Source organism: Oenanthe melanoleuca, unplaced genomic scaffold (assembly GCF_029582105.1).
Source record: "Oenanthe melanoleuca isolate GR-GAL-2019-014 unplaced genomic scaffold, OMel1.0 S001, whole genome shotgun sequence".
NCBI lineage: Eukaryota > Metazoa > Chordata > Aves > Passeriformes > Muscicapidae > Oenanthe > Oenanthe melanoleuca.
Genome location: NW_026612650.1, coordinates 9,752,922 through 9,774,649, shown reverse-complemented (window position 1 = coordinate 9,774,649; position 21,728 = coordinate 9,752,922). Strand labels below are relative to the sequence as shown.

The 21,728-nt window shown below is 49.3% G+C and overlaps 2 protein-coding genes across 3 annotated transcripts in view; one reads left to right on the top strand and one right to left on the bottom strand.

Annotated features, from left to right (window-relative positions):
* The window catches only part of LOC130266044 (zinc finger protein 418-like), a gene marked incomplete at its 5' end in the record, with an annotated part of 78,027 nt that overhangs the window by 53,403 nt on the left and 2,896 nt on the right, over positions 1–21,728 (bottom strand).
* On the top strand, positions 13,873–16,933 carry LOC130266180 (gastrula zinc finger protein XlCGF49.1-like). Of its 2 annotated transcripts, XM_056515545.1 has the most exons (3): positions 13,873–13,988; positions 15,698–15,758; positions 16,042–16,933. In XM_056515545.1, exons 2-3 carry the CDS (start codon positions 15,717–15,719, stop codon positions 16,645–16,647), a joined length of 648 nt encoding a protein of 215 aa, XP_056371520.1. In that variant the 5' UTR covers positions 13,873–13,988; positions 15,698–15,716; the 3' UTR covers positions 16,648–16,933. The 2 variants fall into 2 exon arrangements, with proteins under 2 accessions (XP_056371520.1, XP_056371521.1); XM_056515546.1 differs by lacking the exon at positions 15,698–15,758 and having other exon boundaries at positions 16,059–16,933.

Below are 21,728 nucleotides of genomic sequence, written 5' to 3'. Positions count from 1 at the left end.
ACCGATCGGCCAAGCAAAATACCAACTGGAGTTAAAGGTCCCATAATCATTAATGGACAGGCATTTGGAGCTTTGCTTTTGGGACGATCATCAGCATCTATATTGAGACTTTTTGTTTTGCCTGGGGTAATTGATGCGGATTATACTGTGTTGGAGAGGATGAAACTGAGGAATCTTGCAAATATGAATGCTCAGATTCTGGGAATATAGAAACCATGAATGAAATTGAAATGAAAGCCACGTTTGAGATACCAAGCCCTAGTTACTGAATAACCAGGTATACAATGGGATGGCTCACCGAAGCCAATCCACTCTTAACTAAACAATGCTTTTGGCCAGAGGGCAAGGCCAAAAGACACAAAAGACTGACCTGCACCCAAAGATTAGATCTTAGAGTTTAGAATGTCACATGCTATGCTAATGTAAGATTTCCTATAGGCTGTATGTAAATGCTATAGAATTAGTATTTTGTATTAGATTGGTTTTTAGGAATTAGAATATTCATAATGGAAGTGGATTTATTGTGTTACAAACGGGAAGTCGCTCTCTTTTCTTTTCCTCTTCTCTTCCTCTCTTTACCCTCCTTCTTCTCTCTTTCTCTCCCCCTTTTTATCTCTTTAATCTGCACGTGGCTGTGCCGGGCAGCTCCTTGCAGACTCCCTTATAATAAACTGCAACTGTAGCTTTTAGCATTTACAGAGCGTCTGAGTCTTGTTCCTCGCGTCCACCCTGATACAAAGAATCCAGGAGTCTCCCGCAGAGTGGCGCCCAACGTCATTTAAAGAACCAGCTCACCCGTTTTTGGTTGCGGGACGTTTTTTCCTGGACGGTAACTATTAAACCTACTTTTACCTACTTTCCTCGCTTGCCGTGAGCACAGCTTTGCGTTAGTTCAGCAACGTATTGGGCTGGAGCTCTTAAAATATTCTTACTGTCGAGAAAGCCGTGCAGTAAGGGGAGCCAAGCTTTGCACGGACTTTCTGACAGCCCTCGAGCACACAGTTACTGCCGGTCAGTACTGCCTGGAGCTCTCTGAGGGAACCGCCGCGGCACTCCCCGCCGTGGCATCGAGTTCAGCCACACGCTGCCTGGCGGTGTGTGAGCTGTAACTCAGTGGAGGGAGGTCCCGAGTCCGCTACGCCGTTGCACAGCGACGCATAGAGCGGTGCTCTGAGAGGGGACCGGAAATACAGTGTCTTCCACCCAGAAAGGACGCCTGGCCAGCGCTTTCGTGGGACTCCGGAAATTTTACACTGTATCAGCGGCAAACCGAGGTTAGTAGTTAAAAGTTAATATAAAAGTTAGTAGTTAAAAGTTAATATAAAAGTTAGTAGTTAAAAGTTGATATAAAAGTTAATAATGGGACAGACTCATTCCGCTCAAGAGACAGACCTGTATAAGCAGTTGAAACATTTATTAAGTTCTCATCACCATGACCTGCCTAAGCAAGAGTTAAAAAATCTTTTGGAGTGGACTTTACTTAATTTTCCTCATGCAGACCGTTCCGTAGTTTTTACCGCAGATTTTTGGGAGAAAGTAGGGGTTAAACTTTTTAACCGCATTTCCCGCCGAGATATGGCTGTAGCAGAACTAGTCCCGGCATGTCGCGCATTGCTTGAGTTGTTTGTGAACAAGTCCTCAGCAGCCACCTCCCCTCATGCTCCCGCGGTTCCCCCCTCCGTTTCTACAACCCCGGTCCCCGCTGCACCGGTTCCCCTGCTCCCCCGAGTCCCGGCCGCAGCGCCTCCAACCCACGTGGTCCCAGGACCCGCTCCCCCGGTCCATCCAGCTTCCCCGGACCCCGCAGCCTCTCCCGCTGCTCCCGCCGCCCCGGCGGGCACCATCCCCCACGCCCCCGGGGCCCCTCCCCCTGCGGTTTCGGTAACCCCGGGCCCCGCAGCGCCAGTCTCCCTGCTTCCCCAATCTCCTGCCGCCACGCTTCTGACCCACGTTGCTCCTGCCCCTCCTCCCCCTGTCTCCGCTCCCGTACCCCCAAACTCCGTCCCCATAAACCCACCCGCCGCGTCCGCACCCAATCTTGCTAATCTCCCTCCCGTCCCGGTAACTACGACCGTTCCTGTCTCTCATGCTTCCTCAGTAACCCCAAATCCCGCCCCTCCGCTCGCAATCTGCACTTTCCCCACCCCCGGTCCTGGCCCGTCCCCGTCCCTTGCCCCCGCCCCCGCTCTCCCCGCCCCCGCCCTCCCTGCCCCCGCTCTCCCCGCCCCCGCTATCCCGGCCCCCGCGCCCGTCACTGCCATGGCCCCGCCCGTTGGCTCCGCCCCTGCACGCCCACCCGCCAACGTCATCGCCTCCGCCCCGCCCCTCGCTAATGGCATCACGCCGACCCCGCCCCCCTCCCTCGCTCCCGCGAGTCCCTCAGCCCCTCCCCCGATACCCGGCGCCGCCGCCATGACGCCCGTGGCTGCGGCTCCCTTCGTTCCCACCCCGTTGCAGACACACCAGTCCGCAAAATCCATAGTCCCTGCAGTTACGGCATCGGTGCAGTCCAGCGTCCTGACGGACCGGGCTGCGCCGCTCGGCTCCACACCGGCGCTGCCGGCGGCAGCACAGATGCTCCCCGTTCCCAACCCGGGAGCCGCCTGGCGCGGAGCGAGCCCGCCGTCGGAGCTGGCCCGCGCCGATGCACCGCTGCCTGCGCGCAGCTCCACGGATGCGCGGAGCACAACGTCGGCGCCGACCACCGTCCCGGAGTGCCGAGACGTGCCTGTCGCTCCCACGCCAGCGCTGCAGGCTCCAGCCAGCCCAGTCCCCGGGCAGGCGGTGGGGGACGCTCAGCCTGGAGCTCCCCCACCTCCTGTGCCGCCTCAAGCCACTGCGTTCCTGCCTCAGTTCTGTCCGGTGACCATCGCAGCTCACCCCCTGAACTCCCGGTGCTCGGCAGAGCCCCACCCCCAGTCGGCAGCGTTCACCGACAAGCCGCCGCCCACCCAACCCTCCGTCCGACGTACGGCCGCAGCCGCGCCGCCGCTCAGCTGCTCTTCTGTGTCAGCAGTGCAAACTACGTTCCCTATGCACCTCCCCGCCTGCGCCCCGCCTCCGCCTCCTGCCCTGATCCCGCCGCACACGGCTCCACTGCCTGCGACCCGCATGGCACCACCGGCCGCCACCATGCAGCCAAGTCCGCCGGTGGGAGCCCTGACACAGCATCCTGCCTCAGTTCAACCGCTGCCGCCCGTTGCAGCCCCAATCCTGCCTGCCGTTTTGGCCCCACTAGACGCAACTCTGCAGCCCATGCCTGCCAGCGTAGTTCAGCCCGCCCCAGTTCATCTCCCTCCGTGGTCAACTGCAATTCATCCTGCAGCCGCGCCTGTCCCGGCCGCAATGGAACTGGAAGCCCTGCAAGCCTCGACCGTGCCGGTCTACTTCCCAGATCCCGATGCGTCTCTTCCCAAACATCCCTCTACAGCTGTTCCTCAGCAGGATGTGAACACAGCACATACATCCCATTTAGGGGGCGATTCCCCGGTTCCTGCAGTTTTCACTCGGCTACCGCAGCCAAACCCACCTCCAGACCTCTGCGATTCAGCTCTGCAATTGCAACCTGTCACCCCATCCGCTCTACAAACAGGGGGAATGTACGTTGCGGCTCCACAGTTACTAAACACAGAACAGACACACACTTATGTTCCACCTGCGAATCCTATATCTGGGCAGTCTCTACAAAAGACATTTCCGCTTCATACTGAGACACTGTATCCTCAGAACACATCAAATTTAAATCCCCAATCGTATAATAATTCCCTATTAACAAATTGGCAAGAAATTAGAAGAGACATTTGTAAAGATGAATGCCTTAATGTAATGGCAATGCCTGTTATTTTTAATCCACAGCCTGGTGGTCCTAGAAGATGGTCTTCCATTCCATCTCATGAAATTAAAGAACTAAGAAAAGCTTTAAGGGATAATGGCATCTCCTCACCCTATTTCAAACAGGTGCTAAAAAGCACTCTGGAGGGTCACACTCTTACGCCAAATGACTGTAAAAACCTTGCTATGGTTACACTTACGGATTCACAATATCTTTTATGGGAATTAAAATGGAAAAGAATGCTCACAGAGACATTAGCAACATACCGGGATAGCACAGATGTAGAATTGCGTGCTTTGACCATATCTAAATTAACAGGTGACCATCCTGATGACAAAAATGAAGATCAAATAAATCTCCCCAGAGCAGCCTTAGATGATATTAAGAAAATGGCACGCAAAGCCTTCCTGCAGATACAGCCTGCAGGAATCTTTGAAAAGTCCTACAATCTTATTACCCAGGATCCATCTGAACCTTTCACCACATTTGTGGATAGAGTAATCCAGGCCTCTGAAAGACAGTGTTCTGATGATATAGCTCGCCCATTAATGATACGGGACATAATTGAAAATAATGCCAATACAGAATGTAAAAAGGCCATTAAAGCTATGGCAAAGGAAAAACCAACAGTGCCTGAAATGATTGATGCCTGTAACAAAATTGGAAGCCCACAGCACGTGGCCTCAATTCAAGCAAATGAACTTGGAAAAACCCTCGGAGAACAACTTGAAAAGGTTCTCACCGCTCAGACATCACAAACTGCTGCACTGGCAGCGCAGGCAGAAGCCCGTGTCTTATCTCCAGTCCGTGAGCAATTCCCACAGTCCCTAATTTTTCATTACATGGATGATTTATTGATAACAGCACCTACGCAGAAACAAATGGAGGAAACTCGGGACAGTGTTATTTCTGAAATCACAAAGGCAGGACTGGTAATTTCTGAATCAAAAATTCAAGAGACTGCTCCCTGGAAATACTTGGGTTGGAAATTAACAGAACAATCTATTGTACCCCAAAAAATACAAGTCCGAACGGAGGTCCACACTTTACAGGACCTGCAGCAGCTTTTAGGTGAAATCAACTGGGTCAGACCTGTGTTAGGAATTACTGCTGATGAACTTGCTCCACTTTTTGACTTGTTGAAAGGGGACAATAACATCAGATCACCTAGATCACTCACACCTGAAGCGTGCAAAGCCTTAAAAAGAATTACAGAAGCCCTGCAGAACAGGCAGGCACATCGCTGTATCCCAGATAAACCCTTTTTTCTTGCAATTTTAGGACAAGAGCTGAGACTGTGTGGTCTAATCTTTCAATGGGACCCTTCTCAAAAAGATCATTTGTTAATAATTGAATGGGTTTTTATTTCTTACAGGTCATCCAAAACAATTCTCTCACCTTTAGACATGATGTCTCAAATAATCATCAAAGGTAGAGCAAGGCTTCTTTCAATAGCAGGTTGTGAATTTGCAATTATCTATTTGCCCATAAAGAAAGCTTATTTTGAGTGGGCAATGCAAAAGTCAGAGGACCTGCTGTATGCCTTGCTTAATTTTCCAGGCATTTGCTCCATTCATTATCCAGCACACAAAATGATCAAAGCTAAATTATGCTACAAAGAAAAGCCTCTGATCAGTGAAGAACCTTTAGAAGCAATTACTGTCTTCACTGATGGTTCAGGGCAAACACACAATTCGGTAGTCACATGGCAAAATATGAAAACAAAAACTTGGGAACAAGATGTTCAAAAAGTTGAAGGTTCTCCTCAAATTGTAGAATTAGCAGCTGTTGTAAGGGCTTTTCAGCTCTTTCCAGAACCTTTCAACCTCATAACTGACTCAGCATATGTTGCTAATATTGTCAACAGGATTGAGGGATCAGTTCTAAAGGATGTGAACAATGATAAGTTATGTCTCTGGCTCACCTGTCTTTACCAAATCCTATCTCATAGAACTAATCCTTATTTTATTTCCCACATAAGGGCCCATTCGGGCCTCCCAGGATTTATGGCAGAAGGGAATGCTCACGCAGATGCATTGGCATCAGCTGCTTCTGAGGAGGAAGATGCAGCAGACATTAAAAATGCTACCTCAGTGCTTGCTGCAACTCTGCCTAATACTATTGAACAAGCTAAATTAAGCCATGCATTTTTTCACCAAAATGCACAGGCAATTAAGCGAGATTTTCACATTACCTTAGAGCAAGCACAAAATATTGTACGAGCTTGCCCAGATTGCCAGCTAGTTCTGCCGCTTCCTGCTACAGGAGCCACCAACCCAAGAGGGTTGGAGAGCTTGCAGAAATGGCAAACAGATGTTACAAAGTATCCCTCTTTTGGGATGCTTAAAAACATCCATGTCTCTGTTGATACATTCTCAAATGCGGTTTTTGCTTCTGCGCATACAGGGGAAACAGCTAAGCATGTTTGCCAGCATTTCTCACAAGCCTTTTCTTATCTAGGCATCCCCCAAGAAGTCAAAACAGATAACGGACCTTCTTATGCCTCACATGAATTGGCTACATTTTTAAATGAATGGGGTATCCGCCATACATTTGGCATACCCCATTCACCCACAGGTCAGGGAATAATAGAAAGGACACACCAAACTTTAAAACGCATTTTAGATCAACAAAAAGGGGGAAGTGGGCTAGCCACACCCCACACAAGGTTAAATAAAGCATTGTACGTTTACAATTTTTTGAACAGCTCTGCAGAAGAGCCAGATCCTCCTATTTATAGACACTTTTTAAACAACAAAAAAGCAAAATTGAAAGAGCACCCTCCAGTTTTGGTTAAAAACTTAGAAACAGGACGAATAGAGGGACCATACAACCTCATAACATGGGGAAAGGGGTTTGCATGTGTCTCTACAGATGCAGGACTCAAGTGGATTCCAGCGAAGAATGTGAAGCCCTACTGCTCTGTGAAGCCTGCTGAAGCCTCCACATCAGCCAGTGATCCTGCAAGAAGAAGCCAGGAAGCAAGCACCCAGACCTGAACTGTGCAGAATCATCAGGAGAAAGTGATCTGCCAGAAACAGCTCAAGGATGGAGTTTTATCGATTACGTGAATGCATGTTGCTTTTCTTTTGTTCTTGTTGTTTTTTCTTTTGTTTTTGTAGTGAAGCTTTACCCATAAGTCAACCAAAGACAAACATTTGGGTTAATTTAGCCAAGACTGCTGGTTCTGATACCATTTGCTTATCCAACACAAGTCCTGAAAAACCCTTTGCAACCTGTTTGGTTGGAGTACCTTTCCCAAAAGGTTTTGATAATGTTACCCTTAAGAGGTATTGGCCATATGATGATCCTCATGCATCCCCAACTCTCAGCAAAAAATATCAACCTTACATTGACAATTCTAAAGTTGACAAATCTGATCTCCAAGAGCTTGAAATTTTAGGTTCAGTAACCATGGGCAACTGTTACATATTTCATCTTATGGAAGGAGACAGTCCTCATTTAAATGTTACCCCATATCACCCAGTTTATAGCAATGTGACTTTTTGGTGTAATCAAACTAAACTTCTCACATACTCTGAGCCGCACGCAAGTCAATCTAGCAAACTTCCAATACGATTTCCCAAAGGAGTTTGGCTCATTTGCGGAGACAGAGCCTGGCAAGGCATACCCGCATATATAGAGGGTGACCCTTGTGCTCTGGGACAGCTCACAATACTTGCACCCAGTGTTAAAGAGGTAGTCAAAAAGAAAAATAGAAAAATTAGATCCGCCACAGGATATCATTATGAAAGTGACTGTGACAGTGACTTTCACCCATGGAGCACTGGACAATTAGTTGTCACAAGCCTCTTTTTACCTCAGCTGAGCTCTGCTACCGCACTGAAACAGTTAAACAAGTTGGGATGTTGGCTCAGTAAAGAAGTAAATGCCACATCAATTGCAATCAGTGACTTGCTGACAGATGAAGAGGCAGTAAAACATGCCACTTTACAAAACAGAGCTGCTCTTGATTTCCTTTTATTAGCTCATGGACATGGATGCGAGGATTTTCAGGGATTATGCTGCATGAATTTGTCAGATCATTCCGTTTCCATTCATAAACAGCTACAAAATCTAAAGGATTTGGCTGACCAAATCACAACAAATTACCCCACCTGGCTAGACAGTTTGTTTGAAGGTTGGAACTTTACATCTTGGCTAAAGGAACTCTGTAAGATAGGTTTGTTTATTCTAGTAGTAATAATTGTAGTTGTAATATTTGTACCCTGCATTCTCCATTGTACGCAAAAAATGATAACAAAGACAGTATCTAATGTATTAGTGGTTGAACAAAACGGGGGAGATGTTGGAGAGGATGAAACTGAGGAATCTTGCAAATATGAATGCTCAGATTCTGGGAATATAGAAACCATGAATGAAATTGAAATGAAAGCCACGTTTGAGATACCAAGCCCTAGTTACTGAATAACCAGGTATACAATGGGATGGCTCACCGAAGCCAATCCACTCTTAACTAAACAATGCTTTTGGCCAGAGGGCAAGGCCAAAAGACACAAAAGACTGACCTGCACCCAAAGATTAGATCTTAGAGTTTAGAATGTCACATGCTATGCTAATGTAAGATTTCCTATAGGCTGTATGTAAATGCTATAGAATTAGTATTTTGTATTAGATTGGTTTTTAGGAATTAGAATATTCATAATGGAAGTGGATTTATTGTGTTACAAACGGGAAGTCGCTCTCTTTTCTTTTCCTCTTCTCTTCCTCTCTTTACCCTCCTTCTTCTCTCTTTCTCTCCCCCTTTTTATCTCTTTAATCTGCACGTGGCTGTGCCGGGCAGCTCCTTGCAGACTCCCTTATAATAAACTGCAACTGTAGCTTTTAGCATTTACAGAGCGTCTGAGTCTTGTTCCTCGCGTCCACCCTGATACAAAGAATCCAGGAGTCTCCCGCAATACTGGGGAGATACAAATTATGGCTTACACCCCTTACCCACCATTGAGGGTGGAGAAAGGTCAACGTATAGCTCAGTTGCTACCACTACCGCAGTTGACTGCTGGACTAACTCCAAAAACAGAAATTCCTCGAAATTCTGATGGGTTTGGGTCAACGGGACTTACTTTGCTAACTTTGGATTTAAGGAATCGGCCAAGGAAAACCGTCAATATTACCTTCCGAGGGGATGAAATTTCCGTCTTAGCACTACTTGACACCGGAGCGGATACAAGTATCGTTAGTCCCGAGATATGGCCAAATCGCTGGCCTTCCTATGCATCTACACAGACAGTGACTGGAGTTGGAGGTTATACTTTGGCCAAAAAATCGCCGACAGTAACGCTGCACATAGATGGACAACAACTCAACATGGTTTTTTCCATTGTGCCGTTACCTCCTTCAGTTTGCTGTTTGATTGGCCGTGATGTACTTTCCCAACTGGGTGTAGTGCTGACAAACGTGCACCCTTTGGGGTAACTGCCATTGCTTGGACTTTCCTCCTTCCACTCACTTGGACAACTGAGGAACCAGTGATGGTTAAGCAATGGCCATTAAAAAGGGAAAGTCTTGAGCAAGCTCATCAGTTGGTAAAGGAACAGCTTCAACAAGGACATTTAAAACTATCTACAAGCCCCTGGAATACACCCATTTTTGTGATAAAGAAAAAGTCAGGAAAATATAGACTTTTACATGACCTGAGAGCTGTAAACAACCAAATGGAACCAATGGGAGCCCTACAGCCGGGACTTCCTAACCCAGCCATGATACCAGAAAATTGGCCCATTTTGATTATTGATCTTAAAGACTGTTTTTTTACCATCGCCTTGCATCCAAACGACACAAAACGTTTTGCATTTACATTGCCAGCCATCAACAGAGGTGAGCCAGATAAAGATTTGAATGGACAGTTTTGCCACAGGGGATGCGTAATTCACCTACATTATGCCAACTATATGTGGATGCTGCTTTACAACCACTGAGACAGAAAATGCCACGGACAGTAATTTACCATTATATGGATGATATTCTGTTTTCACAAGACTGTGAATTTACAGATGAACAAATAGGGATCATTAAATCCACCTTGGCAGACTTTTCACTGGTTGTGGCACCAGAGAAAATACAACGATCAAAACCTTGGAAATATCTTGGTTGGACTATAACTGAACAAAAGGTTAAGCCACAAAAATTACTATTGGATATAAAGATTTCAACCTTGCATGAGGCCCAAAAACTTTTAGGAGACCTACAGTGGTTAAAGCCGATAACAGGCATTCCAAATACATTGTTATAAGCCTTGCAACCGTTGTTAAAGGGAACAGATCCTTGCACTCCTGTTCACGTTACCCCGCAACAGGAAGAGACGCTACAGCAAATTGTGAAATGCATAACAGATGGATTTGTATCCCGAAAACAACCTGATTGCCCAATAAATTTTACCATTTGGCATGGTAATGGACACTTATTAGGAGCACTTACTCAGCTAGAAAAGAAAACGGGGGAGCCAAGGATATTAGAATGGATATCACCACCTTTACAAACAAGGAAAACAATAACCACAAAAATTGAAAATTTGGCTATGCTACTTAGAAAAGGACGATTGCGCATTTTAGAAGTTACAGGACAAGAACCAGCAGTAATTTACCTGCCTATAGAGAAACCAACATTGGACTGGTACCTGTTGAATTCTACAGAGTTTGCTGAGGCACTGCTGGGATCTGGAGCACAGGTGGAAACTGGAGCCTTAGCACCTAAGGCACTGCAGTGGATTGGAGAATGGAGTTGGATTACCAAGACGCTGCGGGAAGAAACACCCATAGCTAATGCCACAACAGCCTTCACGGATGCCGGAAAAAAGTCTCGCCGAGCGGCTATCGTGTGGAAAGAAAAAGAAAAATGGAAGCAACAGATTCTTGAAGCAACACCTGAAGATAGCCTGCAGACATTGGAGCTATTAGCAGTGACATGGGCCGTTACTCATTTAGATGGACCTTTGAATGTAGTGTCTGATTCTCTTTATGTGGTGGGAGTGGTATGTAGAATAGAGGATGCTAGTGTGAAAGAGGTTAGCAACAGGAGATTGTATGAGCTGTTTTTACAGTTAAAGAGAGCCCTAATGGAAAGAAAAGAGCCCTATGCAGTGATTCACATTCGAAGTCACAAATGGGATTTGGGTTTAGGAGAAGGAAATGCAAGAGCTGATAGATTGGTGATGCCGGTTGAAAACTTGCCTTTGATTAGTAAAACAGTAATGGCTAGAGAGGCACATAATGCATATCATCATAATGCTAAAGGATTGGTGAGGCAGTTTGGTATTAACATTAGTGAGGCCAAGGCTATTGTTAGAGCATGCCCTATTTGTAGTCACCATAATGGGGGAGTAGGACTAGGATGTGGAGTGAACCCAAGAGGAATAAAGATCAATGAAATATGGCAGATGGATATAACACACTTACAGAGTTTTGGACGATTGAAATATATCCATGTCACCATAGACACTTTTAGTGGGTTTATATGGGCCACAGCACAGGCAGGAGAAAAAGCTATTCATGTTATCAGACACCTTTCTAGCTGCTTTGCAGTCATGGGGGTTCCAGCTGAAATTAAAACAGATAATGGTCCTGCCTATGTCAGTGGTAAAGTCAGAAAGTGGTTAAAATCCTGGGGAATAAAACATGTTACTGGAATACCACATTCTCCCACTGGACAAGCAATTATCGAGAGAGCCCATAAAACATTAAAGCGATATATACTTAAGCAAGAAGATCAGGTTGATCCATATACAAAATTATCCAAGGCTCTTTACGTTATCAATCATTTGTGTGTTTTTGGGGAAAACAAGGATCCTGCAGCCATTAGACATCATACATCATACAGCACAGGAGGTACCCAGCCAGAGACCTGGGTTCGATACAGAGACCCTATAACAGGGATATGGCAGGAAGCAGCAAAAGTTTTGTTTTGGGGCAGAGGTTATGTGTGTGTTTCTACTCCTTCAGGAACACTATGGGTGCCGGCCAGATGGACTAAAGTGGTACTGCAGAAACCTGTGAATGATTCCAGAGTTGGAACCGGACAGCGAACTTCGACGACTGAGGAATAGACTATTTTTTCAACAGGAAATAGAGGAACTAGAGGTTTTGCTGGACATACCAATTTTTTGTGATTGGGAATCTGATCCTGATACCTTTCTGTGGGATTTAGAGAAGTGTAAACGACAAGTGATTAGAGAGATTGTTAAAGAGCATTTGGATTTGAGATCTGGCAAATGCTGGAATTGTAAAGGAGCAAAAAGGTTTGGGATTAGAAGGATGGCTTAAATCCTTTGGGTTAGGTCCATGGCTTGTTTTCCTTTTGCAACAATTAATAACCATAGGAGTTGTTGTTTTTGCTATTTTGCTTTTTGTGCCATGTATTGTAAAATGCTTGCAAAATATGGTATTACGATTGGTAAATCAAAAGTGGGAAACAAATTTGTTAGCCCAAAAAGAAAACGGGGGAAGTGTGGAGAGTATTGTTCAAACTTGGTTAGCTGAGAGAGGACATAGTCAAGCAGAGTTACTGCAGATGGTCTAAGTAGAGCAAAGGCTAGCCCAAGGACAAAGGTCCTTGTGACAAAGGGGTTGTGGTGACAATGCTTATCGCAGCAAGCAAAAACAGAACTAAAACAGAACTAAAAACCGCAGACATATAACAGCAAACCACAGAAATATAGAAGCAGTTAAAAACAGAATATTGCAAGACTAACTTATGCAAGATGAAGATAACCAATAATGAGCTTGGCTTTTGTAATATGTATGAAGATAATTAAGAAGTGTATAAAAGCAGAACTGTTTTATCAATAAATCGAGTCTTGCTGATAACCATCTGGTGTCCGCAATCTCACCTTCTCCGGCAATGTGATGCTTGGCTCTCATAATTAAAGGATTAATATGGTGTGTATGCTAAGTTTTGTGGATGTTTAATGATGTTATTGCAATATATCCTCCCATAGTCCTCTTTCCCCTCCCCCTTGTGCTGTTGTTAGACATGTCTTAGGTAGTCGGGGCATTTGGGCAGGGCCAGCTTGTTACTGCACCTGCCCTGCAGCCAAGCTATAAGAAAGTCTCCAGCCATGGATGGCAGAGAAGGAGTTCAGCGACAAGACTTTGGGAGGGCCCGGGGGCATAAAAGGCAGAACATCCATTCTGTAGGTGAGCATGTGGGGGTTTAGTCCTGTGCTCCCTGCGCTGATTTTTCTGCTTATTCAGACTTTTGTTGTATTTTTATGCTAAGGCTTAATAAACCTCTGAAAGTTTAAAAGAAGTGAGAGTCGTTTCTGACACCCTGCACTGCCAGGGTAGGAGGTGCAGCTGGAAGGAGGAAGGTGTGGGGGAAACCTGGTTTTATGGGTCTTCATTTACTTCCCATTATCCTGCTCAAAGTTTTTGGAGTTTTCTGCCAGAATTCACTCCAGTCCATATCCACTTGCTTTGGGGCAGTTTTCCCATTTTGGGGGAAATCAAAGCCATGCACTGATGCTCCCAATTAGGGGGAGCAGAAGTGAGGCTCCAGGGCTTCCCCCTGAGCCGGAGCCAGCGAACACGCAGGGCTGGGAAAGGGAGTTGCGTGGAACTTTGTGTTTTCCGGCAAATCCCGCCCCGGGCCCGGGCCCGGGCCCGTTCTAGGGCTGTTCCTCATCTCCGGCTTTCCCCTCACACAGCCCGGGGTCCCTGAGAGCGCGGGCCGAGGCTGCTGAGTCGGGTGTACAGCCCGCCCGTCGCTGCCATTGGCTGATTCTGCCGTCACTCCTCGTTCCTGTGCGCTGATTGGGCAGAGCGCCGACTCCCCGAACCCCCGCAGAACCGAGCGCGGCTCCCACCTGCGCTGGGGCCGCCTCCGAGCTCCGCCGCCGCCTCACCCGGCTCCGGCCGCTGCCGCCGCTCCCGGGCCGCACAGACGCTCCAATAATGGCGCCTTTGCTGCAGGGGCCGGGCTTGTCCCCGCTCTGCCCAATCAGCGCGTCAGGACAACGAGTGACACCAGAATCAGCCAATCGCAGCGAGGGGCGGGCTCTGCACACGGCACGGGCTCCCCTCCCTTTCCCCGGGCTCCGCCATTTCTCGGAAACCTCGCCTGAGGAGCGGACCCCGCGCTGGGCCCGGCCCGGGCATCGGGCCAAGGAACCGCTGCTGCCCTGAACCGGCGGGAGCTCGGGGTGAGCAGGAGCTGAGGGCGGTGGGAGCTGGGGTGAGTCCGGGATGGAGCTCGGGCCCCGGCAGGAGCCCGAGGCGGGCAAGGGATGTTTGAGAGAGGCCCCGGGGCTGTGCGGGAAAATTCACGTGGACCGAGGTTTGTGTGCCCAAAGGAGACAGAGGAGTCCTGTAAAAGTGACTTTATTAATGAACAAAGGGAAACGCCATGCAGTATTTGCCATGCGGTCTCTAAAACGCAGCCTCCTTTTTATCCTCATTTTCCCGGCTGCATCTCCCTCTCCCTTTCCCCACTGGCTGAGGTACTTGGAAGGTTCAGATTTCCCGGTCCCCCTTAAAATGCACCCCTCCTTTCCTATAATATCCGATATTGCTGGTTTTGTTAAGTAGTTCTTCTTCTCGAAGTTCAGGAATTAAACAGTATTTTGGCAGAGCAGGTGTATCTGTAAATTAGTAATATTTTCTGAAACTAGTGGTTTCTCTTGTTGCTACCTTTTATACCGATCCCTGGCCCTAACACCAGGCACATTTATGTTACCTTGTTCAATCTCTCATTGTCTCAAAAATTATCTTTGCTAACGGTAATTAACATTTCTTCAATCTCTTTTCCTGAGTCCTCTTTGGTTTTGGGATTATAAATGGGTACTATGCCCCAGCAGTGTTAATTTGCATTTCTAAAGCTCCTCTCCTGGCTGCCGGAAACCAGTGCTAATCTTCCAGAACAGCCATTGCATGACTCACATCTGACCCCCCCATAATCTGCTTTTTACTTGATATCTTTAGTATTAGTCAAGGCATTACTTGATTTTTTGCCAGCAGCTGTGGGACTGCGGGCACAGCAAGGATTGGCCCCAGTGGCTGGAGATTCCAAAGGAGAGTGCACAGGCAGAGGATTTGAGCAGAGGATGTGTGGGCAGGCCCAGGGGCTTCCCCCGCTGTGGAGCCCTGGCTGCTGCTGCGTTGCCTTCAGTGCAGGCTCAGTGGGGCCTCCCATGCTGGTGCTGCAGCTGGGAAGTGCAAATCTGCGGGGCTTGAGAGCCCCTGAGCCCAAGGTGAGGGGTCCCCACGTGCTGAGCTGTGCTGGGGCTGTTTCTGTGCTCAGGGACACTTGGGATGGGCCACAGCACTTGGCCACCACTGGTGCTTCTCTGCACTCCTTAGGCAGAGTGTAAGCCTTGGTCTAATTCCCTTTCCTTAATCAGAGCGTGTCTTGGAACTCTTTTCCCTTCTCCTGCCCTTGCAGACCCATCCATGAACACATTTTGTTCCTCAGACCAGGGAGTGTCTCATCAATCTCTCCTGGCTCTGGAGCTCTGTCACTGGAATGCAGCCATGGGGGCAGCGCCAAGGCCGGGCCCCCCCGCGCTGTCGTGGCAGGAGCGGCTGCAGTGGGGACTGAGTGCGGGCGGGAGTGGCCGAGAGCCCAGCGCTGCCCCAGCCCGAGCTGCCCCAGCTCCATCCCTGCCCCTGCGCTGGGATTCTGTGGGTTTGGGGGGAAGAGGGAGCTGGCAGTGGGTGCTGGGCCTGGGGGCAGCAGGAGAAGGGAAGGAGAAGCAGGGTTGAAGAATGAAATTGTCAAAGGCTGCTAGTGGGAGGAGAAAGTGGGATTGTGTAGGAATAGTAGGAGGAAGAGGAAGAACACACTAGAATGTGGAGGATGAAGGGGAAGCAGCACAAGGTTCTATCTCTCCCTCTATCTTCCACCTCCCCTCAGCCCCAGGAGCGTTTCCCACATGCAGGAAGACTGGGGAGAGGGATCCGCGATTTTCACACAGGTGGGTCTTGGTGTTTCTGAGCTTTATTGGGCTAAATGTTGGTGCTTTGTTTTTCTGCAGGGGCGGGGCTGAATCTTTATGCTTTGGAGCGGGTTATGGCTAAATCTTGGTGTTTGGTGGATTTTTTTGTCTGTGTTTGATATTTGGAGGATTTTTGGGCTGAATCTTCGTGTTTTGGAGGTTCTTAGAGACACAGGATTCACAGTGACTTGCTTAGGTGAACTTGGGCAAGGAGGAACGCCCACCCCAATGCCATCTGCTCTTGTTTTTTTCTCCTAACCAGAGTTTTTTATTCCCAAGGCATGGGCGGATGGAGGAGGAGGAAAAGCCCCAGAGATCCCTCAGGATGGGCTGCAAACCCAGCCCAGGGAGCTGCGAGGAGGAAAGACCCTCCCTGAGCCGGGAAGGCGGCCGGAGATCCAGGCAGAGCTCAGAGCTGGTGGAGAATCCTCATGGAGGGCAGAAGCCCCACGAGTGCCTGGAATGTGGGAAGGGTTTCAGCTACAGGTCTGACCTGATCCAGCACCAGATGGTCCACACTAGGGAAAAGCCCAACAAGTGTGGGAAATGTGGGAAGAGTTTCAGGTCAATATCTGATCTGATGTGGCACCAGGTGGTCCACACAGAGGAGCGGCCCTGCTTGGAATGTGGGAAGAGCTTTGGGTGGATTTCCACCCTGAGGAGCCACCAGCACATCCACACCAGGGAGAGGCCCTACCAGTGTCGTGAGTGTGGGAAGAGATTTCAGACCAGCTCCAATCTTCTCCTACATGAGCGGATTCACACAGAGGAGAGGCCCTTCTGCTGCCCTGACTGCGGGAAGGGATTCAGCCGCAACTCCACCCTCATTGTCCACCAGTGCATCCACACCAGGGGAGAGGCCCTATGAGTGTGGGGAGTGTGGGAAGAGCTTCTCACAGAGCTCAGTCTTGACCCAACACCAACGGAGGCACCACTAAGGGAAGCCCTGTGAGTGCTCCGAGTGTGGGAAGAGCTTCGTGCTCTGCTCCAGCTCCATCCCCCATGAGAGGATCTGTGTTGGATGATCCCCAGTGACCCCTGTTGGGCAGAGCCCGGTGATCTGTTTTAGGTGGGGGGAAGGGGTTGGAGAGATTTCTTGCGCTTCTTCTCTTACTCTTGTTATTTGGTTGGTAATAAATTCCCTCCCTGTGCCCAGGCTGGGTCTGTTGTTTCCGTTCGGTGCTTAGGGCGGAATCTCTTCTGTTCCTTTTGTCAAGTCCTGGGCCTCTCCTCAGCCAATCAGAAGTGGTACTAAAATAACTGAGCCAATCAGAGCTCATGGTGCTGTTGACCTCTCACTGTCCAGGCAGTCCCACAGCACCCAGAGCTCCTTGCCTGGACTCCACCCATGCCCTGCTCTTTCCCCCTGCGCCCTCCACCAGGGGAATTGGGGGAGGGAGGAGGTATCAGAACCTGCCCGGCACTGGCCATGGGGTGTGTGGTGGCAGCTGGGGCTCTACTGGTGCCACTGGGAGACCCCCTGGCTGGGGGCATGGAGCTCCTGGGTGAGTGGCAGGGGCAGGATCGAAGTGGTGGGAATGGTGGGAACAGTGGGGGAAGAAAGGGAAATGGGGAGGTGGGACCCCCATACAGATGTTGGAATTGGGGGGGCCAGTGACTGGGGATATGGATAAGGGGGAGAAAAGTCCAGAGAAGCCTGGAAAAGAGGGAACTGGGACCGCAGGAAGAAGGGTCCCATGGCGGCCGTGGGGCACTGGGGATTAGGACTGGGGTTTGCCCCGGAGCTCTTGGCTAGTGTGAGCTGCTGGGGGGCCACACCTGGACCAGTATCTTGCACATACAGGGCTGTTCCAGGACATGGTGAAGTCCGAGTGTCACTTCATTGACAACACCAACTGTGTGAGGTTCGTGGAGAGGAACATCTCCAACTGGGAGGACTTCCTGCACTTTGGCAGCAATGTGTTACTTCCATCTCTCCCAGTTCCCTCCAGCTGATCCCAGTGTGTCCCCACTCTCTCTCAGTGACCTCCAGTGAGTCCATCCCAGTGTTGTCTTCAAGCTCCCATCTCAGCCCTGGCTGCCTGCTCTGCTCTGTGATGGATTTCTACCCTGCCCAGATCCAGATGAGGTGGTTCCAGGGCCAGCAGGAGCTCTCAGGGCATGTGGTGGCCACCAACCTGGTCCCCAATGGGGACTGGATTTCTAACAGCTCCTGGTGCTGCTGGAAACCCTCCCCAGCGTGGGGTCACCTCCAGCTGCCAAGTGAAGCACATCAGCCTGGAGCACCGCCTGAGCCAGCACTGGAGCATGGCCTGGACCCTGCAGTGCAGGGTGAGTGGGGGAGGCACTGGGGGACTGGGAGAGGGGTTGGGGTGTGCTGGGAGTAACTGGGAGGGAGTTTGAGATAGTATAGAATAAACTGTGAGAGTGGTTAAAGGGTTTAGAATGGCTGTGGAGTTTGAAGAATGCTGAGGATGGTGGGATGGGATTCTGGGGGTCCTGGTAGGCAATGGGAGGAAGTTTGGGGGTGCTGGGTGTAACTGACATGGACTGGAGTGAGCCTGGAAAGGAGAAAGGAGATTTGGGATGCAAAAGCAGTGGTTGGAATAAGGTTGGTTGTGCTGGGAAGAGACTGGAAGAGTCTTTGTGAGTCCTGGTGGGGCTGGGAGAGGCTTTAGGGGTTCTGGAGCACTGGGGGTCAAGTGGGAGCTGGCTGTGGGATCCTGAGAGGGACAGGAGGGGCTTTGGTGGGTCCTGGTGAGGCTGGGAGGGTTTCAGGGGGTCCTGGGAGGGCTGGGAGCGACTGGGAGGGTGCTTGGAGGGGCTTGGGGTGTCTGAGAGGTTTTGGGACGTCGTAACCCCTGTGGACCCAGAGGTGCTGCCGGATGCCGCCCTCAGCAAGGTGCTGATGGGGATCAAGTGATCTGTCTTGGGCTTTTTCCGAGCTAGGGCTCGACTTCTACCTGCACATGAAACTGAGTGGGGCTCCCAGAGGGTGTGTGCTCCCACTGACGCTCCCAGCTCAGTGTCACCCCCTATTCTCTACCCACAGAGCTCCTGACCCAGCAGTGGCTGCAGCCCCTCCCTGTGGCCTCAGGCCCAGCCAGAACCCTCCGCTCCGTCCCTGCGCTGATTTTGAGGGAGGTCATGTGTCCCCCCCCCAGCCCCGCTGTCACTCTGCCCCTGCCCAGCTGCTCCCAGTGTTCCCAATAGTTTCCCAGTTAGACCCAGTTTCGTTTATTGTGGGGCGGGATCGGGGAGGGACTTGGGGGGACGGCGCGTGGGGATCGTGGTTGGGCGGGGAGGGTGGGGTCCAGGTGGGGAACACCGGGTGCTGCGGGTCTGCCCGTAACCGGAAGTCATACAGGTTAGTACAAAATTTAAGAGCTGTTAATAAGATAACTAAAGATTTATACCCAGTGGTTGCTAACCCCTACACCTTTGTTAACTCTTTTAACACCTGAACTAACCTGGTTTACTGTTTTACTGCTTTTTTTTACCTTCCTCTTCATGAAGCCAGCCAGAAAATTTTTATGTTTGAATGGGAGAATCCCAAAACTGGATGTAAAACTCAGCTGACATGGTGTGTACTACCCCAGGAGTTCAAGAACTCCCCTACCATATTTGGAGAACAGCTGGCAAAGGATTTGGAGTCTTGGGAACCCCCACCAGGAGAAGGACAAGTGCTTCAGTACGTGGATGATCTTTTAACAGCCACCCAGACCCAAGAGGCATGTGCGGATTGGACGGTAAGCCTCCTAAACTTTTTGGGCCTGCAGGGGTATCGGGTATCCCAAAAGAAAGCCCAGATGGTGAAACAAACAGTGCTTTACCTGGGCTATGAAGTAAGTGCTGGGCAAAGGACCTTGGGGCAAGACTGTAAGGAAGCAATATGCCAAACCCCAAAACCCCAGACAGCAAAGGAATTGAACCTTTCTGGGCATGACGGGATGGTGCAGACTGTGAATTTATAACTATGGATTGTTCATTAAAGCCCTGTATGCCTTAAACACGGAAGGGATGTCAGGGTCCACACCACATGCAGAGTCCTGATAGGTTCTTTTAGGGATCTCAAAGCGCAAAAGACACAGCAGGGACAAAACCAGTTTACTTTTGCAAAAAATGCACTTTTATTTACTGCCAACCAAATGCGATAGAGGGACGGAGAGAGAGAGAGAGAGAGACACAGAGAGAGAGAAAAGGGGTTGGGATTATAGCTACCAAGACGGGCAGACGATCCTCGTGGAACCAGCCAATAGATGTCCGTTGCTGTCCGGGGAGATCTCGGGGGTCTTTAGTTTGAGGGTATCTTTTATACTCTTTTCCAAAGCGTCAGGCGACTGGCCAAACAGGTCAGAACTTTCAGGGACGCTTTGGGTTCCGTGGGGGGAACAAACCCACAACAAACCCAAGTGAGTCCTTGTCGATGAAACAAACACAGACCAGTTCATTGTTCTCACACCTGTGGGAGCCTTGTCGACTAAACACAGTTCAGTGCACCGTGACTATCCGTAAACCAGTCTCCTGAGAAACCAGTCCTGGTCCGATGGGCACCACCTGCAAACAATCGCTTGGCGTTCCTCCCATCCCTGGCCAGCCTTAAACTGCAGTTTGAGGGGTCTTCTTAGGCCTCAGGCGAGGGTCGTTGGGCAGAACAAGCGAGAGGCTTTCAGATGGACTCTCACACACCCGTAATGGTAAGGTAAACGTTACTTAAAGGGGTTCCTGTTGACCCAAAACCTCCATCCCCCCTTTGCATGTTCCCTGGATTAGGAATCTTAGCTTCAAAAGGAATCAACTTTGCCAATCTAGTGCCTTCTAGAATGTGAATAGGAGGTGTTAGAGTCTGTACCGTAATTCCGGTATTGCCAGTATAATCTGCATCCATTAGTCCAGGCAAAACAAAAATCCCTTTCTTTGAAGTGGATGATCTCACTATCAGCAGAGCACTGAGTCCATAACCTAAAGGTCTATTTGCTGTTGATGGAACAACTTGCACATCCGTGTTCTGCAAGGTTACTTCTACTGCGTTGCCAGGTCCACTCTGGTGCTCCCTGCTGTTGCTGACTTGAGGACGGTTGCAGGGGAACACTTGTGTTTTCACGCGATTCCCCCTGCACTCGGCTTCTCGTTTCCCAGTGGGGTTCCGTCCTTCTTACGTGGAGACATTCGCTGGCTCTGTGCCCGTACTTGTCACATCTGAGGCAACTCCTGGGAATCCAGTAGGTGGCACTGACGCTTTACTTTTCTTTACGATCTTGAGTTGGCACTGCACCTGAACGTGACCTAGGCGGCCACACTTGAAGCATCTTTGGCCAGCACTACCCTTTTTCTGTCGGAACAACGGTTTTAAGGCAATTGCCACCACCTCTGCCAGGTAAATAGCCTTTTCTTCAGAAGTCCCCACTCTGGAACAGGTGTCTATCATGTCTACTAAGGTGGCTGTTAGCAGAAAGGTCTGCAAAATTTTTTACAAGCAGGACTAGCATTTTCTGCAGCCAATTGCATTCCCAATGCACCCTTAACTTCTGGGGACATCCTTGCAGCTAGGTCAAGGGCATTTCTGAGATGATCTAAGAAATTCATAAAAGGTTCTTTGGGGTCTTGTCTAATAGATGTATAGGATGGTGTCGGAAGCCCCATATTTGGAACAATGTGAAATGCCTCCCACGCTAACTTTTGGGACTGCTGCAAAATAGCTGTATGCAAATGTGCCTGAGCCTGTGGGTCCGTGAAAGCCCCTTTTCCCAGCATCATATCTGGGGTGGCAAACTGTCGGGGATCCCTCCGAGGGGGTCCAAGATTTTCAGTCATGGCAGCTTCCACCCATTTTCCCCAGTCCACATGCCACAACAACCACTGGGTGGGTTTTAGAAAAGTTTCCGCCAGCTTTTTGCAATCAAACGGAACCATCAAGCCACTAATAAAGATGTGATCGAGCAAAGTTTGCATGTAAGGATTAGTTAGACCGTATCACATCACTGCTTT

Coding starts and splice junctions, on each gene's coding strand:
- LOC130266180 (XM_056515545.1), top strand. CDS start 15,717: ATGCAGGAAGACTGGGGAGAGGGATCCGCGATTTTCACACAG. Junction 15,759..16,041: donor GATCCGCGATTTTCACACAG/GTGGGTCTTGGT, acceptor TCTCCTAACCAG/AGTTTTTTATTCCCAAGGCA.